This window comes from Brassica napus, chromosome A9, assembly GCF_020379485.1.
Source record: "Brassica napus cultivar Da-Ae chromosome A9, Da-Ae, whole genome shotgun sequence".
NCBI lineage: Eukaryota > Viridiplantae > Streptophyta > Magnoliopsida > Brassicales > Brassicaceae > Brassica > Brassica napus.
The window spans coordinates 34,182,807-34,202,021 of NC_063442.1; the positions used below are offsets into that span (position 1 = coordinate 34,182,807).

Sequence of the window (19,215 nt, forward strand, 5' to 3'; positions counted from 1 at the left end):
CGGTCTCCAACTGGAAGGGTGACTGGATCGTGAAGGGGTATGAGCGTGGCAAACCCGCTGAGCTCACCACGGATGTCTGGGATGGCCTCATCCGATATTGGCGTCTTCCTGATTCCATTAGAATCGCCCAGTCTTGCTCTAACTCCCGTAACACAGTCGATGAGCACGGGAACGGGCCGATGCTTCACACTACGGGCCAAAAACCCCACGCTGGTGTCCGTTTGGAAATGGTAATTAAAATTTTAATTATATTAAATTTTTAGTATATTTTTATATATATTCTAATTAACAACTTTCTTAAATGTTTTTTTAGGCCAAAGAGACGGGAGAATTCCCGTCTCTTATGCAACTTTACGAGAGGACCCACAAGAACAAGGCGGGCCGATTTATAGATGGCAAGTCCGAGCAAATCTACAACGATTTGGCTGCTCGGGTTGAAGAACGCCAGACCCAGCTGACCCAACAGTCCACCGATGGATTACCCGTCACCTTATCCACACCTGAAGTGGATAAGCTTTACGAGGAGGTAAATTTTCTAAAATTTTAATTTTTTAAATATTCATTTAATTTAACTTTAAATTTTTACTAACAAAATTTATTTTTTGTTTTTAAGGTTGTCCCTAAAAAAAAGGGACGGACGTTGGGGATTGGTTCCGTCAACGATGTTCCGAGAGCGACATCGTCTTATGTTCAGCGACGGGATGATGAAGTCTCTCAGCTGCGTAGGGAGTCCGAAGAGCTGCGTAGAGAGTCTACTCAGCTGCGTAGAGATTCTACTCAGCTGCGATCTCGTATGGGTGGACTCGAGGGCTTCTTGGACGTTGTAGCGGCCACAAATCCGGAATGGGCGACTTTGTTGAGGACCATGCGACAACAAAATCCTATCCCAGGCCAGTCACCGACCGACGACTCACATGCCGAGGCGGATGTTCAGGCGAGGAGTGATGAATTCTACGAGGCGATTAATTAACGACCACCCAAGTTTTTTTAATTTCGGTTCTTGTATTATGAATTCAAAACTTATTTATATATAAAATATTTTGGTTTTGATTTTTTTAGAATTTTAATTTTATTAATAATTTAAATAATTTAAATTATATTTATAATTATAATTTTTTATATTTCTATAAAATAATGAAACGAAGTAAATTCGTAGCTAATTTTGCGGCTTCTTTACGTGGAAGCTTAACGTGGTTTTTACGAGGAAACGTTTACAAGGAAATAACGTGGAAATCTATCAAGGTTTTTACGTTTTATTTACGTGGAAAGCTGTCAAGGTATTTACGTTAATTTTACGAGTATTTATTTACGTGGGTTTTACGAGGAAAGTTTTTCGTGGTAATTACGAGGAATCTTAGCGACGTCCTTACGAGGAATCTTTACGTGGTCTTTACGAGGAAAATTAGCGACGTCCTTACGAGGAAGCTTTACGTGGTCTTTACGACGAAATATCCTCCTTCGCTTTTACGACGAAATTATTTCCTCGCTAACTTACGACGAATTAGCGAGGATATATGCGTTACGACAAACGTATAACGACGAAACGGGTTTCCTCGCTAATTCGTCGTAACACTGCTTTTACGACGAATTAGCGAGGAAAACTGCCCTCGTAAAACTTGTGTTTTCTTGTAGTGGATGTTCGAAGGTATTCAAACTGTGGACGTTGATGGTTTGTTAACTCTTCTATGTCTCTTGATCTCTCCTCTCTTCTTCTCTTCAGATTTATCACCTTTTCTTCTTGGCTATCGCCATCTCATCGTCACATCGTCACGCCATCACACCATTACCTCTACTCAAGCTCGCTCTCACACAGTTACCTCACCTCTGCTCAAGCTCACCATCACGCTGTCACCTCACGTCTGCTACAGCTCGCCGTCACCTCACGTATGCTACAGCTCGCCTTCATTTCAGTTAATGGAGAAGGAAAAAATCCAGGATGCTACAGAGGAGGAGGAAGAATAAAAGAGATGAAAGAGGATGAAGAGGAAGAAGAGAAGAAAAAAAGGCTCCTGGAGACTGGCCGTAGAAGATGACAGAAGAGTGGTCCGTATGTTTACTGATGGCATCCTGGATTACTAGTTGCATGATTCTCAACCGCCACATGCTCATAGTTGGTGACTCTCAACATGAGTCTATTTGATTCTGGATATCAACTCGGCATAACACATATGTAGAGTATCAATGGATTCATCGAGTTACCCCCTCGTTTTTTTTGTTGTTGATGTTGAATTGTTCCAAACCAACTAACAATAGACATAACCATCATTCGATCTAATAGCCAGTAATTTTAAATCTAAATATCAGCTAACATGTACAATATCCAGATAATTTAAAACATAACCATGTTAATTTATGGAAGATCTGAATATTTATAATATAACCATTCTAACTTACATATCAACTATATGAGCTCTACTTATATGAGTTAAGCTAACATTACCCAAAAATAGAATCAAAGAAGCTGAATAAAAAACATATATTTATTAACATGATAATTATAATCGAGAAAACATGCGTAATCGGATAATTGTAGTGTTAACCGACCATTTATTAAAAATACTAAGGATTTTTAACATAAAAGCCCCCCAATTAAGTTTATTCTGGGTATAAACCCCTGAATTAAAAATTCAATGAAAAAACCTCCAACCTAAATAATTGTAATGAATTGGCCCCTCCGTTACTCGTCACGTTAAAACCAAACGCCGCTTTTGGAAATGTCTTAAAACAATATGATTTGTCAATAAAACAGTACGATGTTTAAACAAAATGTCATGTTGTTTATCATTTAATTTTACATTCTTAAGTGTCTTAAAAATTCCACGAGAGAATAAGATGATAAACCCTAATTTTTTAAAGAGAAGGGTTTTGAGTTTCATTTGGTGATTGTGAGAGTTTGAGAGACTCTAAGTTCGGGAGAGGGTGACTTATAGTCTGGTGACAGAGTTGAAGTTACATATATATATGGTTCAAAACTTCAAATGAACTTAATCCTAGTTACACTTTTGATCGCCACTGAACTCACATCACCTTAAGCACACTTGAAGTTGGCTCATCTAAGAACTTGCTGTTTTTCTGTTTTTAATTTTGGAACTCAGCTTTAGAATCTATGTTTTGGTGTTTCAGATTAACTACGATTAAGTTCATCTGTACCATGTTTTACCATGTTTTGGTGTTTTGTTATAGCTCAGGTTATGGTCGTTAGAACCATTAAAATGAAGTGAACTATGTTTGCTTGTTGCTATGTGTCTTGAAGGGTCATTTTATTTGTTTCTTCCAACGACAAGTGCAAGACATATTTTCTTACAGGGTCATGTTGTTAATCAACTCGTCAAACACAGCAACAGTAGAAAAACAAGTTAAAAACAACACTTGAAACACTATCAAATGTCATAAATACCAGTTAAAAACGTCACTTAAACCACAATGATGATAGTCCTAGAACAAGCTACTGTTGAACTTTTTCTCTTGGCTTGACCTCTCACACTGCACAATTCTCACGGCCAGCCTCTCTTTCTTCTCTTGTTCATACTTGGTGAGCTTCTCTCACCCTCACTCTGTTTTACACCACTCACACTCTGTTTTTGTTTACTTGTGTTTCATCTTAACACAAGCTTGCTCTTTCTCTTTACTCTTTCACGTTTCTTTTGTGTTTATGTAGAGAGAGAAGAGAGTTTAGTTGGCTTTTGCCTCTTCTTCTTTCCTTGGGTGGTAAGCAATCTCTTGCTTCCACTTCTTTATTCTTTTTCGACGGGACTCCTTGGTCAATTCTTCTTCTTGTTCATTTTCATGTGTGGCAAGCTTCCTTGCTTCCACTTCTTCTCTTGAAGGATTTAATCAAAGTTCAATCTCGAGAGCTACGACCACAATGACAGTCCTTGAACCACAATGATGTTAAAAGACGCAAGCTACAACACACAGCATCACTTTTAGACTTGGTTCTAAAACTCTCAAGCAACATAAACTTTTCGAGAACAAAATCAGTTGAAACCAACACCGTACGTTTAATTACGAAAACTAAAACCTAACTGGGGAAGATGAAAACAAAAGCTTTAACTTGAGGAACAGATATAAACTCAAAATTTTGAAGAACCCTAATTTATATTTGGAAATTTTCGAGTCTCAGATATGAAGAAGAGGAAAGACGGGTCGTTTTTCTTCTGACACTAAACGATGTGTTTCAACTAACGGAGGTTTTCAAAATTTTAACGTGGCTAAGTAACAGAGGGGCCAATTAGATACCATTTCTTAGGTTGAGGGTTTTTCCGTTGAATCTTTAATTTAGGGGTTTATACCCGAAATAAACTTAATTGAGGGGGTTTTATGTTAAAAATCCAAATACTAACTAAAAGTATTGATATCTAGATAATTTGTATATATTATCGGCTAACTATAACAAAAAAATTCAAGTGAAATTACAACTTACATCATAAAGAAAAGTGAAAAATATTTCCAAGAATCATGGTAACAACTAATAGTTGGTACTTCACCCTTAATAAACTCTCGTCTTCTGAGCTGATAAGCCGGAGATGGTACTTGACGAGGCAATGCGACGGTAATGCGGCAGTGGAGGATGATGGTCATAAAGAAAGCATTTGTTGAAGTGTGAAGAGTGAATATGAGCTATTTCTTAAACAAGGCTCGTGCTTTCCGGTTTCTGCGAGTTTACGCGCCGTCGTGTAATCACATCCAAAACTTGATGGTTCGGACGAGAGAGATTTGAAACTGAATGTTTGAATTTGTGGCAATGAATTTAAGGATGATAAAATTTCTTAATAGAAAGGATCCCAATCTAAGAAAATGATGATTTAGTGTTTGATAATTTATCTTTTTGTGAAAAGATGTGTTTGTGGTTTGCAGGAGGAAGCGAGTGTGGTTGCAGGAGGAAACGAGTGTGTGCGTGTGTGTGTGTGTGAGAGAGAAAGAGAGAGAGAGAAGATGCATCGTCACGCCATCACACCATTAAACTAGAGAACGAATAGGGTCACAAAGGTCATTTCTCATCTTCTGCCATTGGGCTAGTGAGCCATTGTTTTTTTTTCATCCATATAAATTTCTGAATCTTTGTATATTTCCCTCGTAAGTAATATATTGGAAAATGATCAAAACGTCACACTTTTTCTTTGCATTGCAGATTAAGAATACATGTGAAACTCCAACATTGAAAAGTCGGTATATAAAATGTTCAAATTATAATTCTTCTTAGAAATCATAATCCTTTGATGACAAATTCCATGCATAGGGTGAAAGTAATGTTTAACTATATCAATTAATTGTTGGATAAGTGACATAAAAGTCCAAGAAACTAATGCAGAATTGTTCTCTAGTTTCTTGCTTAAGGAAACTATACGACGTACGCGTATATATAAAACTTCATCTTTAAAACACTTATAAAGGTATAAATAATATTAAGTTAACAAGTTATTAACTAAGGAAATGTCGTCATCATGTAGCGTATATGAGATGTATATGCTGTCGACTTATCCTAATTTGAACTCGAATAATGGTAAGTCGAGTCCCAGGGGCGAAGCCAGACCTATTTTCTCCTGAGTGCATACAATTAATACAAGTTAAAATAATTTATAATATAGTGATATAGTGGGGCATCGAACTCTGGATCATTGAAAAATGTGGGTGCACCTTAACCAAATAAGCTATTTCAACCAATACATACAATGTAAAAACATATTAAATAAAGATAATAGGGGGTGCACGTGCACCCAGACTCTTCCACCTAGCTTCGCCCCTGAAGTCGACTACACTAATACACATCATTAGCTACAAACCAAATTGAAAACATTTTCTTATATAGTTCTATGTAATATAGTAATTATTGTCGGTTTGATATGTTAGTATTTTATACAAAGGCGAAAATCTAAGAACAAACAATTAAATTAACTAATCATTACACACGCTATCTCAAAGTCGACTGACTTTTATATAACAATGACCACGGTCAGATTCACAATGTATATTTAACCGTTCTCATTATCCAACATGATTCATCAAATTTACATTTTTTTCACAAATAAAAACTCCCCCTTTGCTTCCCGTTATTTATATACTCTCCTGATCATACAGCAATGAATAGAAAATACTTGGATCGAAGATCATATTCATGGTCTGGACAATCAAGACCATACATATGCGACTTTTGCGAGAGAGGTTTCTCCAACGCACAAGCTTTAGGAGGGCACATGAACATCCACAGAAAAGATAGGGCAAAACTGCGGGAAGCGAACTTAAAGGAAGATAATCCTGAAGACTCCATATGCACCAATTCAAGAACCAGGTTCGAGCAAGTTCCGATTGAATTGCCTTTCTTCGTTGACACGATAAGTCCTACAAGAAAAGAAAACAATAATAAAAGTGGAAACTATTTGGGAGATGAAGAAGAGAAGAAGATGAGGTCGTTATTTCAAAAAGCTTTGTCCAAAAGTGCAGAAGTGATAGACCTTGAGCTTCGTCTAGGATTAGATCCTTATAAGAAATCACCAAGTAAGTAGTTATGTGAATATATAGTTTAGTCACCAAAATATATATAGATGTAATATGTGGATATTTTTTTGTTCGTTTGATTTGATTAGTTGTTGATTTGTTAATATTGCACTAAAATTCTAACTTTGTATGTACGTAACGGTATATGGTTTTGATGCGTTTTGTAAAATACTATATGATTAACTAAGGCTTAAGCATTTTGTTTTAAATTCTGAAACAAAAATTCAAGATACTAAGCAAATATGCTCTTTTTTTTGCATATAACAATTTCCACTAACGATTGGACCTAAGTTAAATGTACTATATAGCATTTAACAAAATATTAGAGCCTAGCAAGTATGTTGATCGAAAAATATAGCAAACGTGACGCTACCATACATAGTTTTTTTTAACTCTGCTTTCTCAAGAGGGACCTCCATTTTGGGTCGATGAGAATGTAGATGGAGCTGAAGGTGGTAGTAGTTTATTGATGATAATGGAGTATTCACAGGACTAGAGTCAGTAGATGCATATTCCCGAAAAAAAACTAAAGAGGATGGTTAATAAAACTGAGTCAAAAGATGCAAGAAATGCAGTGAACTAATCCAGACCGAAGAGGTCGAGATGGCCGCCGACCTATCAAGTAGGGATCATTTGAGAGCCTTGTTTAGCTCTTTCTTTGCTCTCGTCATTTATTTCACAATCTACTACTACTATTTTGAGTCACAGTTTGTAATTTCCTTTTGCAATTTCAACTGAAAACCTTTTATAAAAAGTGAAAAACATAAAAGAAGAGGAGCTCTATTTTTATAAAAGCATATAATGTTCTTAGAATCTGCCCAAATGCATGGCATGTTTTTGTGTGTAATGTTAGTGGTGCTGAAGCCTGAACATCAAGTTCATAGATTTTGTAAACCCAATCTGAAAAATGTGATAAAATCAAATCAAATACACATGACGCAAAATAATAATTAAAGATATATAGTTATAATAGTTTTACTCTTTGTCAGGCGCACACCGAGGCATCTCTCTTACGCAGTAGTGCTTCTCATACAAGTTGGAATATAAAACACCTTGCTCCATCTCTCTTTTTCTCCAGCCTCCATCATCCACCTACTCATTGATTCGAAATGAGAAACAAAACCTTAACAACGTAAAAACAGAAAGATATTCGATATACATATATATATGAGAATATAAATACATACACTGGTGCAGAGAGAATAAGGAGAGCATGAGTATAATGATGGAGCTAACTGCAATGATTTCATGGTTTGGTGAAGCGTTTACTTATGGCTCTCTAAGAAATAAACGAACACAAAAGGGTTTATGTAGAGACACCAGTAAGGTGAGACTAAGTGTGATTAGTTATTTTTTAAATGGTACATGTCTAATATTGCAATTAAAAGTTGCTAAAATGCGATTAGTAACCGAGTCACCAATAAGTAGTTGTATTAGTTTTGCGGTTTTGTTTCAAAACGTTGTAATGAAAAGCTTTCGAATCAATTTTGTGTATGTTATAACCCTAGAAACCGTGATCTTTACATCAGAATCCTGAAATAATTATTCAGTTTTGCAAGAAAACCGTTTAATAGAAATTTCAAGTCACAGTCTCGTATAAATTCTATGGTGATTACAATAGTGTGGCCAAATTGTGAAATTACGTATTGCCGAAAGGTCGCATAATTATATCTAGAAACAAATATCACAGCAATCTACTTTGCTTTGGACGTTGTGATACGCCAATTTTAAAAGAGCATTAATTCAGTCTAACTTGCGTTTAAAGCAACCACCTGAAGAATTGGGTTGAAAACAACAATATCTCATCTTAATTGACTACAAAGAAAAAAAACTCTAAAATCAAGGATCAAGAAATCAGAATAATCTAGACACTTAGATATTCGACATAGTCAAAGTGACAGGTGAGCCACTCATACAAATCACCTTCAGTTGTCCTGACAATGAAAAATTGTGTGTTTATGTGCTTAGACGATTCGTATTCGTATATTTTTTTGTGTTACAAAAAAAAAAAGACGATTCGTATACGTTTTATGAAAAAAAATCCAACATAAAATTAGTTAGTTCTGCAAAATTTAAACACTACGTGCTAAGAACAGATATTATCAACGGCTGGTCCCAAGCACAGGGAAGGATTGGTGTGCCTAAACTATTTCTGATTAATCCAAAAAATAAATAAAATGGAAGGACAAAAATATAAAAATTAGCTTAAAAAGCAGGAGGTAGAGACGCAGACTAGTGTGGCCTGAGTGTGGATGCAGGATGACTGGATCTGTAACATATTCCATAACAAATCCAAGATCCAAGGTCAGGTATACATATATAACGAATCAGAACCAAGTTTTGACAAAAGAAATTAAATTAAAACACTGGAACGTCCTTCCACTACTTTTTAATGTAACAGCTAGGAGAAAAAACAAAACAAGAGTGTCATAATTAGTACAATATTATATGTTGGAAGGCACGAGGCTCCACTTAATATGGATGGACAGCCAAAAGTCAGTAAGATTAAGATTTAAGGATCTAAGATTCTGTTTTTATATGTCAAATGATTCTAGAGAACTATGACTTTGCTACCTTATTTAAGACACGGTTTAAGGATTCTAAGATCTCTGACTTTGCTACCTTACCTAAGACGGTATAAGGATGCTAGAGATCTATGTTTAAGAATTGCGTTTGAAAAGCTAACCTAAGAGCATCTCCAACCCATCTCTATAATAGAGATCTCTAAAATAAAAAAAAAAATAGAAATGATGTTTTTGCTCCAATGTGTTCCTCTATAATAGAGGAATGCTATTTTTTCCCCTAAATATAGAGGAAAAAATAGCATTCCTCTATTTATAGAGACAAATATAACATTTCTCTATTATAGAAGAACACATTGAGGCAAAAATACCATCTCTATTTTTTTCTCTATTTTAGAGATCTCTATTATAGAGATGGGTTGGAGATAGTCTAAGTTACACTTGTTTTCGGGTATATATCATAGGATGTGTTGACGTAGTTGACAAGTATGTTCGAAGATCCATCTTGAATTTAGTCTGTTCATCATTTTAAAAAGTATACTCTAATACTATTGAGTTACAGTCCAACGTTTGATCTGAGTTTTGTTTATAAAAAGTCTCATTACCACTACGGCACTACCAGACATGATTACACCGAAGGTTAGCTTAGTCAATTTATGCTTAGGTTAATTTGGCACTGTGCCACTTTATAACAGGCCAGTTGGCTACTGAATATAGAAGTATAATGAAATATATTCCTGGGAACTCACGCCACGTCGCAGGAGGTTTTGTCCCGTTGCTACAGCAAATCTTTGGTCAATTTAGTTGCACAAAAAACATTACAAAACTAGCTAACTGTCTATACATAATCATGTAGTTGCTCAAAAAATACATAATAAAGTTTGAAATGATATTTGAATAGATCTTCTAAACATTTCTCATGAATTTTCCATTTATATTATAATTATAAGGTCTTGGGAGTTGGGATTCAAATGACATATATGCTTCAAATTTTTTGAAAGATGATATATATATATTTTTATAGCTTTCAAATTATATAAAACTAATTAAAACTTAAGATAAATATTTATTAGTAACTCCTTTAATCTATGATTTCCTCACAAATTGCCAAATTAATGTTTAATATTATACACGCACGAAAATACATACGTTTTTTTTGGTAAATGAACACGTATACATACATATGCATGCAATAATAAAAACGTCTTCCACATGACTTCTACTCATGAACTATTTGTTTAAGAAGTTACAAAAAAACTACGGTATTTGTTTAAGAAGTAAACAAATCAGAATTTTGTGCAAATTCGAGATATCTGAACGCAGCTTTTAATGTACCATGATGCAATGGGAACATTGAAATAATCTATTCGTTTCACTAACTGACAAAATAAAAATACAGGTGTTATCATTATTTCTTCTTAAAAGAATAATCAGAAATCATAGTACGCAGCTCATATACATACCTTCTACACCCTGAGAAAGCACCTGCTCATAAAAAAAATGGAGTTTCCATGGCACTTCCTCACCACATTCACACTTTGTCTACTACTCTCATTCTCTTCTACTGCTGAATCTTTCAAACGGTGCCCTAACTGTGGCTCCACCCGAGTTCCATACCCGCTAAGCACAGGACCTGGTTGTGGTGATCCGGATTACAAGATCCGGTGTGACATCCGCGGTTCCCTATGGTTTGATACCCTCAACGGATCAACCAATCCGATCAAACTCATTGACCCATCAGGCCAACGGTTTGTCCTCGCTCCACCCGGGTTCGAACCCAACACATGTGTATCAGTCGATATCAAGAGCCACGGTATTCAGCTAGACCCAAACCTTCCTTTCAATGTAAGTAGTAGTAACACAGTTATAATCATGAACTGTACGAAGGACGGTCTAGATGGATACATCTCTCAAGGTTTCAACTGTTCAGATAATAGCTTGTGTCACAAGTTTCTAAATGAGAATCTGGAGGCACGAGGCAAGTGTCGAGGAGTGACATCGTGCTGCTGGTATAAGACCGGTGCATCGGTTAATACTTATAAAGTTTATAGGGCTAGGACAGATAAGTGTACAGCTTATCAGAGTTATATGAATTTGGATCTGACGATGCCGGTTAGCAAATGGGGCGAACCGGCCGTGGAGATACTATGGGAAGCTCCGAGAGAGCCGGTTTGTAAGATACCGGGAGATTGTACGGGTTTGGTTAATTCTGTTTGTTCGGTTGATCCAAAGAGTTTAGGACAGAAAAGATGTTTATGCAAGAAAGGGTTACAATGGGACTCAGTCAACGCAGTATGTGAAGGTCCGGTTTTGTTATATGACTTCTGATCTATTAAGATTTAAGTATTTTTTTTTTAATTTACTAAAAGCAAAATTAATATTTGTTTAATTTTAGTCAAGAGGTGCTCAAACGGAAAGAAGTGCAAGCGACGGAGCAATTTACCTTTAATCGGAGGTAAATTCAAGTTCTCTAATTTACATGATGTTCGGATACCGTTCTGGTTCGTAAATTTTTTTTTGGTTTTGGATTCTGAACTTATATTATAATTTTGTCTAGTAATTATATTGGTTCTGAACTTATTTCAGATTTAGTTAATAATATTTCGAGTTGGGTAATAAACATGAAACTGTAACCAAGTTAATTATTTAAATTTCAAATATAATTTTTGAATAGTATCAATCAATACTATTATTTGCGAAGTAAATTTTTAAAATCGAACTTTCACGTTAAAAGTTAGAGCGATTAATATCGTTTATACCCTTAATGAATAAAATATATAAATAAATTAAAAAATTAAAACAAAATTTTAATTTATTTGATTAGATAATTGATTAAAATTAATAATAGTAAGAATTATCCAAAATTTGAAAAAATAATTTAAACAGAGATAATTTATGTATATATTGTATTGTTATCTGAAAAGTCTTTTAGTAAAAAATTAAAAACATAAATTATATAACTAAATATTAATCAAATAAAATTCTTAATTATATAACTAAAAATTGAATATTGAATTATACAAAATCTAAAAATGTAATTAAAAAAAGATAATTTTTATATATATATATTGTATTGTTATATGAACAAGTATTTTAGTAAAATGTTAAAACATAAATTATATAATTAATTATTAATCAGATAATTTTTTAATTATATAATTAAAAATATAATATTGAGTTATTTTAAGATTTATTTTAGTATAATAAAGATTACAAATAACTTTTCAAAAATTTATGAAAATGTTTAAACACACATCGCAGGCAAAACACCTAGTTTCAAATATTCAAGCTTAGCGTTTTAGAGTTTTTGAATTTAAGAGTTCAATTTTTTGGATATTCGTTCAGGTTTGAACCAGACTTCAATAATACACATGTGTCGAAATATCGTCCTAAAATATTCTTTCTGAAACTTTTTAAGATAGGATTAGGTACAGATTCGGTTTTTTGGTTCACATGAGGTTCTCGTTCTCGGGTTCTGTTACAAATGCTTAGGCCTATGATTAACGGGTCAGATTCGGTTTGTTGATACCCGAAGTACTTTTGGACCTGGTTGAAGCTAACCTGTAGAAAAGAAACAAACAAACAACAGAATTCAGATTCAAGCCGGTACGGTTCGATTTGGTTTGATGTAACTGATTCGGTTTAGTTATTGAACAGGTTTGGCCGGAGGTGTGGGTGTGTTATTGATCGCCGGAGGCGTAATGAAGATGATTATCTCGAAGCAGAACCGGATCGTCTCCGGAAGCCAATCATGGGCGAGCATAAGGAAACTCCACCGTCACCTCTTAAGCACCAACAGCGCCGGACTAGACAAAATCTTCTCCGGCAAAGAAATCGTCAAAGCGACGAACAACTTCTCCAAATCCAACCTCCTCGGATTCGGCGGATTCGGGGAGGTTTTCAAAGGCGACCTCGACGACGGGACAACCGTCGCCGTGAAACGAGCCAAGCTCGGAAACGAGAAGAGCATATACCAGATCGTCAACGAGGTTCAGATCCTCTGCCAAGTAAGCCACAAGAATCTCGTGAAGCTCCTCGGATGCTGCATCGAGTTGGATATGCCGATTCTTGTTTACGAATACGTCCCTAACGGAACGTTGCACGAGCACATCTACTGTAACGGAAGCTACAATCCGTTACCTTGGAAGCGTCGTCTGGTGATTGCTCACCAGACGGCGCAAGGACTTGCTTACCTCCACTCATCCGCCTCGCCGCCGATTTACCACAGAGACGTTAAGCTGAGCAACATTCTCCTCGATGAGAATCTCGACGTTAAGGTAGCCGACTTCGGGTTATCGAGATTGGGAGTAAGCGATGTGAGCCATGTGACGACGTGCGCGCAAGGGACGTTAGGGTATTTGGATCCGGAGTACTATCTTAACTTCCAGTTGACGGATAAGAGTGACGTGTACAGCTTCGGCGTGGTGTTGTTCGAGCTGTTGACTTGTAAGAAGGCGATTGATTTTAATCGGGACGAGGAAGATGTGAATCTTGTGGTGTTTTTGAGGAAGGCGTTGAAGGAAGGGAGGTTGGAGGAGATGATTGATCCGGTGATGTTGAAAGGAGCGACGGCGGAGGAGATGGAGTCTATGAAGGAGCTTGGTGTTCTTGCGGAGCGGTGCGTGAAGGAGACGAGACAGAGTCGACCAACGATGAAAGCTGCTGCCAAGGAGATTGAAAGTATTTTAAATGGACTTGCTTCTGCGCCGTGAATGATATAATTCGAATTTTTTGAAAAAAAAATTGTAAAACAAAGTTTCTTTGTTGTTGTCGTTTAAGAATTTCGTACATAATATGAGATGACAAGATAGAGTGTCTTCTTACTAAACGTCGATGTTATACGCGAATATAAGTTGGCAATAGCTCTAGTAGATGATCTAATCTCACGTGACTCATGGTGACCAAATTTTAGTTTCTTCTGGTCAGTGTACGTAGATCAAGTGATATAAGCTTTTAAGAAAACACTGATGGTATTTCATATGAAGCTAAAATGTTATATGTCATCACAACGAGCTACAAGATGTTCTCGACAGTTCAAGAAACTAAACCGAGGCATAGATCCAAAATGAGACATGAAAAGAAACTGCGATTTGAACCCAAGTGATGAAAGAAAGCGCAACAGCTACTTCATACCTAAGACAGTCATGGACATCGCAATACTTGATATCTCTAGCGTATAAGACTACAACTCCTGCTGACGAACATGCAGCTGCAAGAGATAAAATTGCAGTCACCTGCGTTTCAACAACAAACCATTTCAACCGTTTGTAAAGATTTATAGAGTCCAAACAAGAAGCAGCTCTATACCAAATCTCCACCGACGAATAAGCTAACTGCGGTTAGGTGTTGGAGGTCTTTCTTGTACTTCAGAGCATAAACATTAACACATGCGAGCCAAAAGCTCCACAGCATTTGAAAACACATTGAAGCAATCAAGTAGCTGAAACCAAAAGAGGTCAGTTTCTTTACTGATTTGAAATCCGACATCTAAGCGAACAGAACCGAATCAAGACTTAGAAGAAAAAGAAAATCATACGAGAAAGCTGTGCAATTATAGACATTCTTCGTAGAGAGCATAACGGACATTGATGCGGCGGCAGAAGTACATTGTCCGATTCTAAGTAACAGACCACACACAGTTCCTGGACTTCCGATAACCTTCTTCATCTCAGTTGATTTTTGTCTTCCCAACCCAGAAAATCCGATGAATCAGAGAGGAAATTAAGGAGCCAGCAAGATACCCTAGCTTTTACGAACGCAAGAAGATGATCGGCACCTTTGTGTGCGTGTGTGTGTGCAACGAATGATCGACACCTATAGATAAGAGTTTCCGAAATTGCTCTAGATTCGATTATAAGCTTCTTCGCCCCGTCTTTCTTCTTTTGACATTTACACCTTTTTTAAGCTTGCTTTAAGTTCATGAGCTAGCTGAAAACGAGGTCCCGCCTAACAAATTTTTGTTTTGCTTTTTGTTTATGAGATTTTAATTAGCGACAACACGACCAACATTTGGATATTCATTCGGATTCATTCCAATTTTTTTTATTAGAGTTGGTTTGGTTATTTTGGATTTTCGAATTTTCAAATCAAATTTCAACTATTCGTTCGAGTTCTAATTTAAAACTTAACTAGACTTGATATTCGTACCCGCGCGCGAATGTTAATTTTTTCTTATAAAAAATATTTATTTGTATAACTGATAATATATATTTTAAAATTTATATGTTTAAATAATTGTTTAATATGAAATTTCTAACCATAATAATTTTATAGTTTATATTATGATATCATCCATATTTTTAGAATGATGACCCGTATATCCGCACAAATGTATTTTTATTTTTTTGTAACCGTACGTACAACAGCGCGAATATTTATTTTCACTTTTTATAACTAAAATTTTTGTTTTCATAATTTTTATAATATATTTATAATTTACACGTATAATATAATGGTTTTAAAATGGAAATTTAAAACTTAAAATTTTATTAATTACAATAAATAATTATATTTTATTTTTCTACCAACAATTATATCATCTATATTTTTATCATATTTATTTTATTGTTCTTATAAATAATTGGATTTTTATTTATATTAAAATATACTAGCAATAATATAGATTAGTTACAAAAAAATTTATAATTGAAGTCCGAAATTGAAAATATATATTTATGTTTCAGTTTATGAAAGAATGTAAAAAGGAATATATTAAAGTGTAAGCTTAATTACATTATATAGTATCATTTATTGGTAAGCTAAATTATAGGAAATAGTTTAGAGTAAAAAATGAATGAATTCGATTTTTAAACAATTGTTCATTTTTAATATTTTTTAACACGAAATCATTTCAAATATGTAATAATATTTTAAATATTTTGATTAGATATAGGCCATGTGGCAAAAATTTTGTACATTAGAAAATAATATTTAATTATAAACATTAATATAAATAGATTCTTTTGTTGAAAATAATTAATAGTAACTGAAATGGTTAAATATATTTTAGAAATATTTGAAATATATATATTTTTTAGGCAAGATTTAGATAGACTAAAAAATAAATATTCGATTATAAATAATCCATATTATTGTACAAGTAATTCAAAATATTTAATTCTTAACATGTATAGATTTTATTTTTGAAAATAATTAATGGTAACCTTAATGGTTAAACATACATCTTGGAATATTCAAAATACATATATTTTAGACCTTACAAGCTAAATGTGTGAAAATTATATGATATTAGGAAAAATATTACATAATATTATTAAAAAATCATTTATAAATTCGATTTTTTCTAAAATTTAGCTGAATCATTTTAGGAAATATATTAAACACAAAAGTTTAGGTGAAATTTATTTAGGAAATGATTTAGTAAAATAGGAAAAGACAAAATATCCATAAATATAGCTTCATTTAATACATCAATGGCATGACATTGTAAATATAGTGGAAAATTAAAGGTAATCTAATTTTGTACTCCCCTTTTAATAGATTAGATATATTATTAGAGATCCTTTAATAAAATATAAATGATAAGGTTTTATAGCAAATATCACGAATATATAGGTGTGCATAGTTTCGAATGGTTGGTTGAAGATCAAATAAGTTCTAGGCAAAGGCAATTATAGGCATAGCTTTGCAATCTTTTTTATTTTTGAATTATCGGGTATATGTTAACGTTGAACCTGGAATCTAGGGTGACAGTTCAATTGAAACTGGGGTTCGGTTTGGTAAGGAGAGAACCGATTATCTTTTTAATTTTTTTTTTTTTTTTTTGACATCACCGATTATCTTTTTAATAAGGACTCAAATTTGTATGGTTTAGGAATGTAGCTAAATGACAATTAAGGCAGTGGCATGAATTGTAAATATTTAGATGAAGCAAGGGTTATTTTCAACTTGTACTTTAGTTTTAATATATTAGATTTTAAAGATAGTTTATTTAATTGTCAATAATATTAGATTGTAAATATTGTTCAAGTTTAAGAATTAATCTTAATTTGTAATTCTTTTTTAATAGATTATATTAATTTTTAGTTAGTCAAATATTTATTCAAAATAAAGATTTTTTGAATATTTACCCAGATTTGATTTTGTATTTTTATTATGAACTTTAAAATATTTACGGGTTTATTCCTGTTCGGTTCAGATATAAATGAATTCTAGTTAATTTTGGTATTTCCATTGAATTTTAAACAGTTGTAATTACTAATTAGTATGGTTAATTAAGCAAGAGATCACTCTGTAATAGATAACTTAGAAAATGCACCGTTAGTATTCATCCACGTGTATGTAATCTGACCAATGTACGAACAAATCTCACGATTTTCCCGCTCTATCGATCTGGTTAACCCCCAGAAGAACTGAGATCTAAAATCGCAAATCCCAAAGCACCTAGTCTCTAACAATGGCGAACGATATCGGATCCTTCGAACTCAACACCGGAGCAAAGATCCCATCCGTCGGTCTCGGGACATGGCAGGCTGCTCCTGGCGTCGTGGGAGACGCCGTCGCCGCCGCTGTGAAGGTTCGTCTCAGAATTTTAGTGATCAAATTGGAGATTCGTCTCAATTGTATAACAATCGAAACGTTATCTTTCTCGTTTCGCAGATTGGTTATCAGCATATTGATTGTGCTGCCAGATATGGCAATGAAGCTGAGGTAAATCCATTCTATGCCTCACCGATCTGAGTTTGTGTTATCTTCTAAACCTTACGTATCTGTTGAGCTTAGTCTTTGATGGCGTTTTAGGTTCCATTATCTTCTAGATTATTGAGGTTCATGGACTATAGTGTATAGTATGGTATGATCATGGACTATAGTGTATAGTATGGTATGATCATCCTTGTAGAGTTATAGGACTGTCTTCTTAACTAGCTTTAAAGTGTGTTGGCTTCATAGTGTTATTCGATATTGATAAGGCCCTTTTGGAACTGCAGATTGGGAAAGTTCTGAAGAAGTTGTTTGAAGATGGCGTCGTGAAGCGTGAGAATCTGTTCATCACATCAAAGATCTGGTATTTTGTTCATAGCTTACGCATTTTCAGTTTCCCCTTGCGTCTGCTTATCCTCTAGCTTGATTATGTCGTGATAGGTTGACTGAACTTGACCCACCGGATGTTCCTGAGGCATTGAACAGAACTCTACAGGATCTGCAGCTCGATTATGTCGACCTGTATCTCGTAAGCAACTGCTTCTTTCGAACTCGTATTATGTTTTTGGTATACTTCATTTGAGATTCATTTGGTCTTTTTTTATTCCAGATGCATTGGCCTGTTCGGTTGAAGAAAGGCAGTGTTGAGTTTAAGCCAGAGAACATTATGCCTATCGATATTCCTAGCACATGGAAAGCAATGGAAGCACTGTATGACTCAGGCAAGGCACGAGCCATTGGGATAAGCAACTTCTCTACAAAGAAACTCTCGGATCTTGTGGAGGTCGCTCGGGTTCCTCCAGCTGTAAACCAGGTGGAATGTCACCCTTCATGGCAACAACATAAGCTTCATGAGTTCTGCAAGTCCAAAGGGATTCACTTGTCAGTAAGTTTGAACCACCCAACATTGTCCAAAATCATTACAGTCTCTCAAGGGAAAGGAATCATAAATCTTCAGTTTCTTACACATGTGAATGTTTGATTGTTGCAGGGGTATTCGCCATTGGGTTCTCCAGGAACAACGTGGGTGAAAGCAGATGTTCTAAAGAGTCCGGTCCTGGAAACGGTGGCTAAAGAACTCAGTAAGTCTCCTGCGCAAACCGCACTTCGATGGGGTGTTCAAATGGGTCATAGTGTGCTTCCCAAAAGCACAAATGAAGCGAGGATCAGGGAGAACTTCGATGTACTGGGATGGTCAATTCCAAAAGAAATGTTTGACAAGTTTTCTCAGATAGAACAGGCAAGTAAAACCACAACCACATCACTTCCGCATAATTGTAATTCAACGAAGAGTCTAAATATTGTTTTTTTGTTGTATTAACTGCGCAGGCTAGGTTGGTCCAAGGTACATCGTTCGTTCATGAGACTATGAGTCCTTACAAGACACTTGAAGAGCTTTGGGATGGTGAAATATGATTCAAAAATGTGTTTTTGTTGAATTTCAATGGTTAACCATAACTCTTTCCTTCTTTTTCTAATTAATCGATGGCAATAATACGCAACACAAGTTCACAAGTTCCTGTTGCAAATCATGACG

The 19,215-nt window shown here is 35.0% G+C and overlaps 4 protein-coding genes across 4 annotated transcripts; 3 read left to right on the forward strand and 1 right to left on the reverse strand.

Moving 5' to 3' along the window:
• The first annotated feature begins 3,526 nt into the window (after positions 1-3,526).
• Positions 3,527-7,617, forward strand: LOC106345572 (transcriptional regulator TAC1-like). Its single transcript, XM_048741121.1, has one exon. It carries the CDS (start codon positions 6,081-6,083, stop codon positions 6,501-6,503), a length of 423 nt encoding a protein of 140 aa, XP_048597078.1. The 5' UTR covers positions 3,527-6,080; the 3' UTR covers positions 6,504-7,617.
• Positions 7,618-10,277: 2,660 nt separating this feature from the next.
• LOC106452646 (wall-associated receptor kinase-like 15) lies at positions 10,278-13,891 on the forward strand. Its single transcript, XM_048741123.1, has 3 exons — positions 10,278-11,329; positions 11,420-11,472; positions 12,675-13,891. Exons 1-3 carry the CDS (start codon positions 10,518-10,520, stop codon positions 13,727-13,729), a joined length of 1,920 nt encoding a protein of 639 aa, XP_048597080.1. The 5' UTR covers positions 10,278-10,517; the 3' UTR covers positions 13,730-13,891.
• A 77-nt stretch (positions 13,892-13,968) lies between these two features.
• Positions 13,969-14,964, reverse strand: LOC106452650 (CASP-like protein 5B2). Its single transcript, XM_013894809.3, has 3 exons — positions 14,554-14,964; positions 14,325-14,457; positions 13,969-14,251 (listed from the first exon to the last, which is right to left on the reverse strand). The coding sequence occupies exons 1-3, from the start codon at positions 14,682-14,684 to the stop codon at positions 14,060-14,062; spliced, it is 456 nt and encodes a 151-aa protein (XP_013750263.1). The 5' UTR covers positions 14,685-14,964; the 3' UTR covers positions 13,969-14,059.
• Positions 14,965-17,303: 2,339 nt separating this feature from the next.
• Positions 17,304-19,193, forward strand: LOC111211710 (aldo-keto reductase family 4 member C11). The gene is made up of 7 exons (XM_022712978.2): positions 17,304-17,553; positions 17,637-17,687; positions 17,966-18,042; positions 18,120-18,207; positions 18,289-18,564; positions 18,670-18,918; positions 19,008-19,193. Exons 1-7 carry the CDS (start codon positions 17,434-17,436, stop codon positions 19,092-19,094), a joined length of 948 nt encoding a protein of 315 aa, XP_022568699.2. The 5' UTR covers positions 17,304-17,433; the 3' UTR covers positions 19,095-19,193.
• The last annotated feature ends 22 nt before the right edge of the window (positions 19,194-19,215 follow it).

Coding starts and splice junctions, on each gene's coding strand:
- LOC106345572 (XM_048741121.1), top strand. CDS start 6,081: ATGAATAGAAAATACTTGGATCGAAGATCATATTCATGGTCTGGACAA.
- LOC106452646 (XM_048741123.1), top strand. CDS start 10,518: ATGGAGTTTCCATGGCACTTCCTCACCACATTCACACTTTGTCTACTA. Junction 11,330..11,419: donor GTATGTGAAGGTCCGGTTTT/GTTATATGACTT, acceptor TTTAGTCAAGAG/GTGCTCAAACGGAAAGAAGT. Junction 11,473..12,674: donor CAATTTACCTTTAATCGGAG/GTAAATTCAAGT, acceptor GTTATTGAACAG/GTTTGGCCGGAGGTGTGGGT.
- LOC106452650 (XM_013894809.3), bottom strand. CDS start 14,684: ATGAAGAAGGTTATCGGAAGTCCAGGAACTGTGTGTGGTCTGTTACTT. Junction 14,458..14,553: donor TATAATTGCACAGCTTTCTC/GTATGATTTTCT, acceptor TTTTGGTTTCAG/CTACTTGATTGCTTCAATGT. Junction 14,252..14,324: donor TATTCGTCGGTGGAGATTTG/GTATAGAGCTGC, acceptor GTTGAAACGCAG/GTGACTGCAATTTTATCTCT.
- LOC111211710 (XM_022712978.2), top strand. CDS start 17,434: ATGGCGAACGATATCGGATCCTTCGAACTCAACACCGGAGCAAAGATC. Junction 17,688..17,965: donor GATATGGCAATGAAGCTGAG/GTAAATCCATTC, acceptor TTGGAACTGCAG/ATTGGGAAAGTTCTGAAGAA. Junction 18,565..18,669: donor CCAAAGGGATTCACTTGTCA/GTAAGTTTGAAC, acceptor TGATTGTTGCAG/GGGTATTCGCCATTGGGTTC.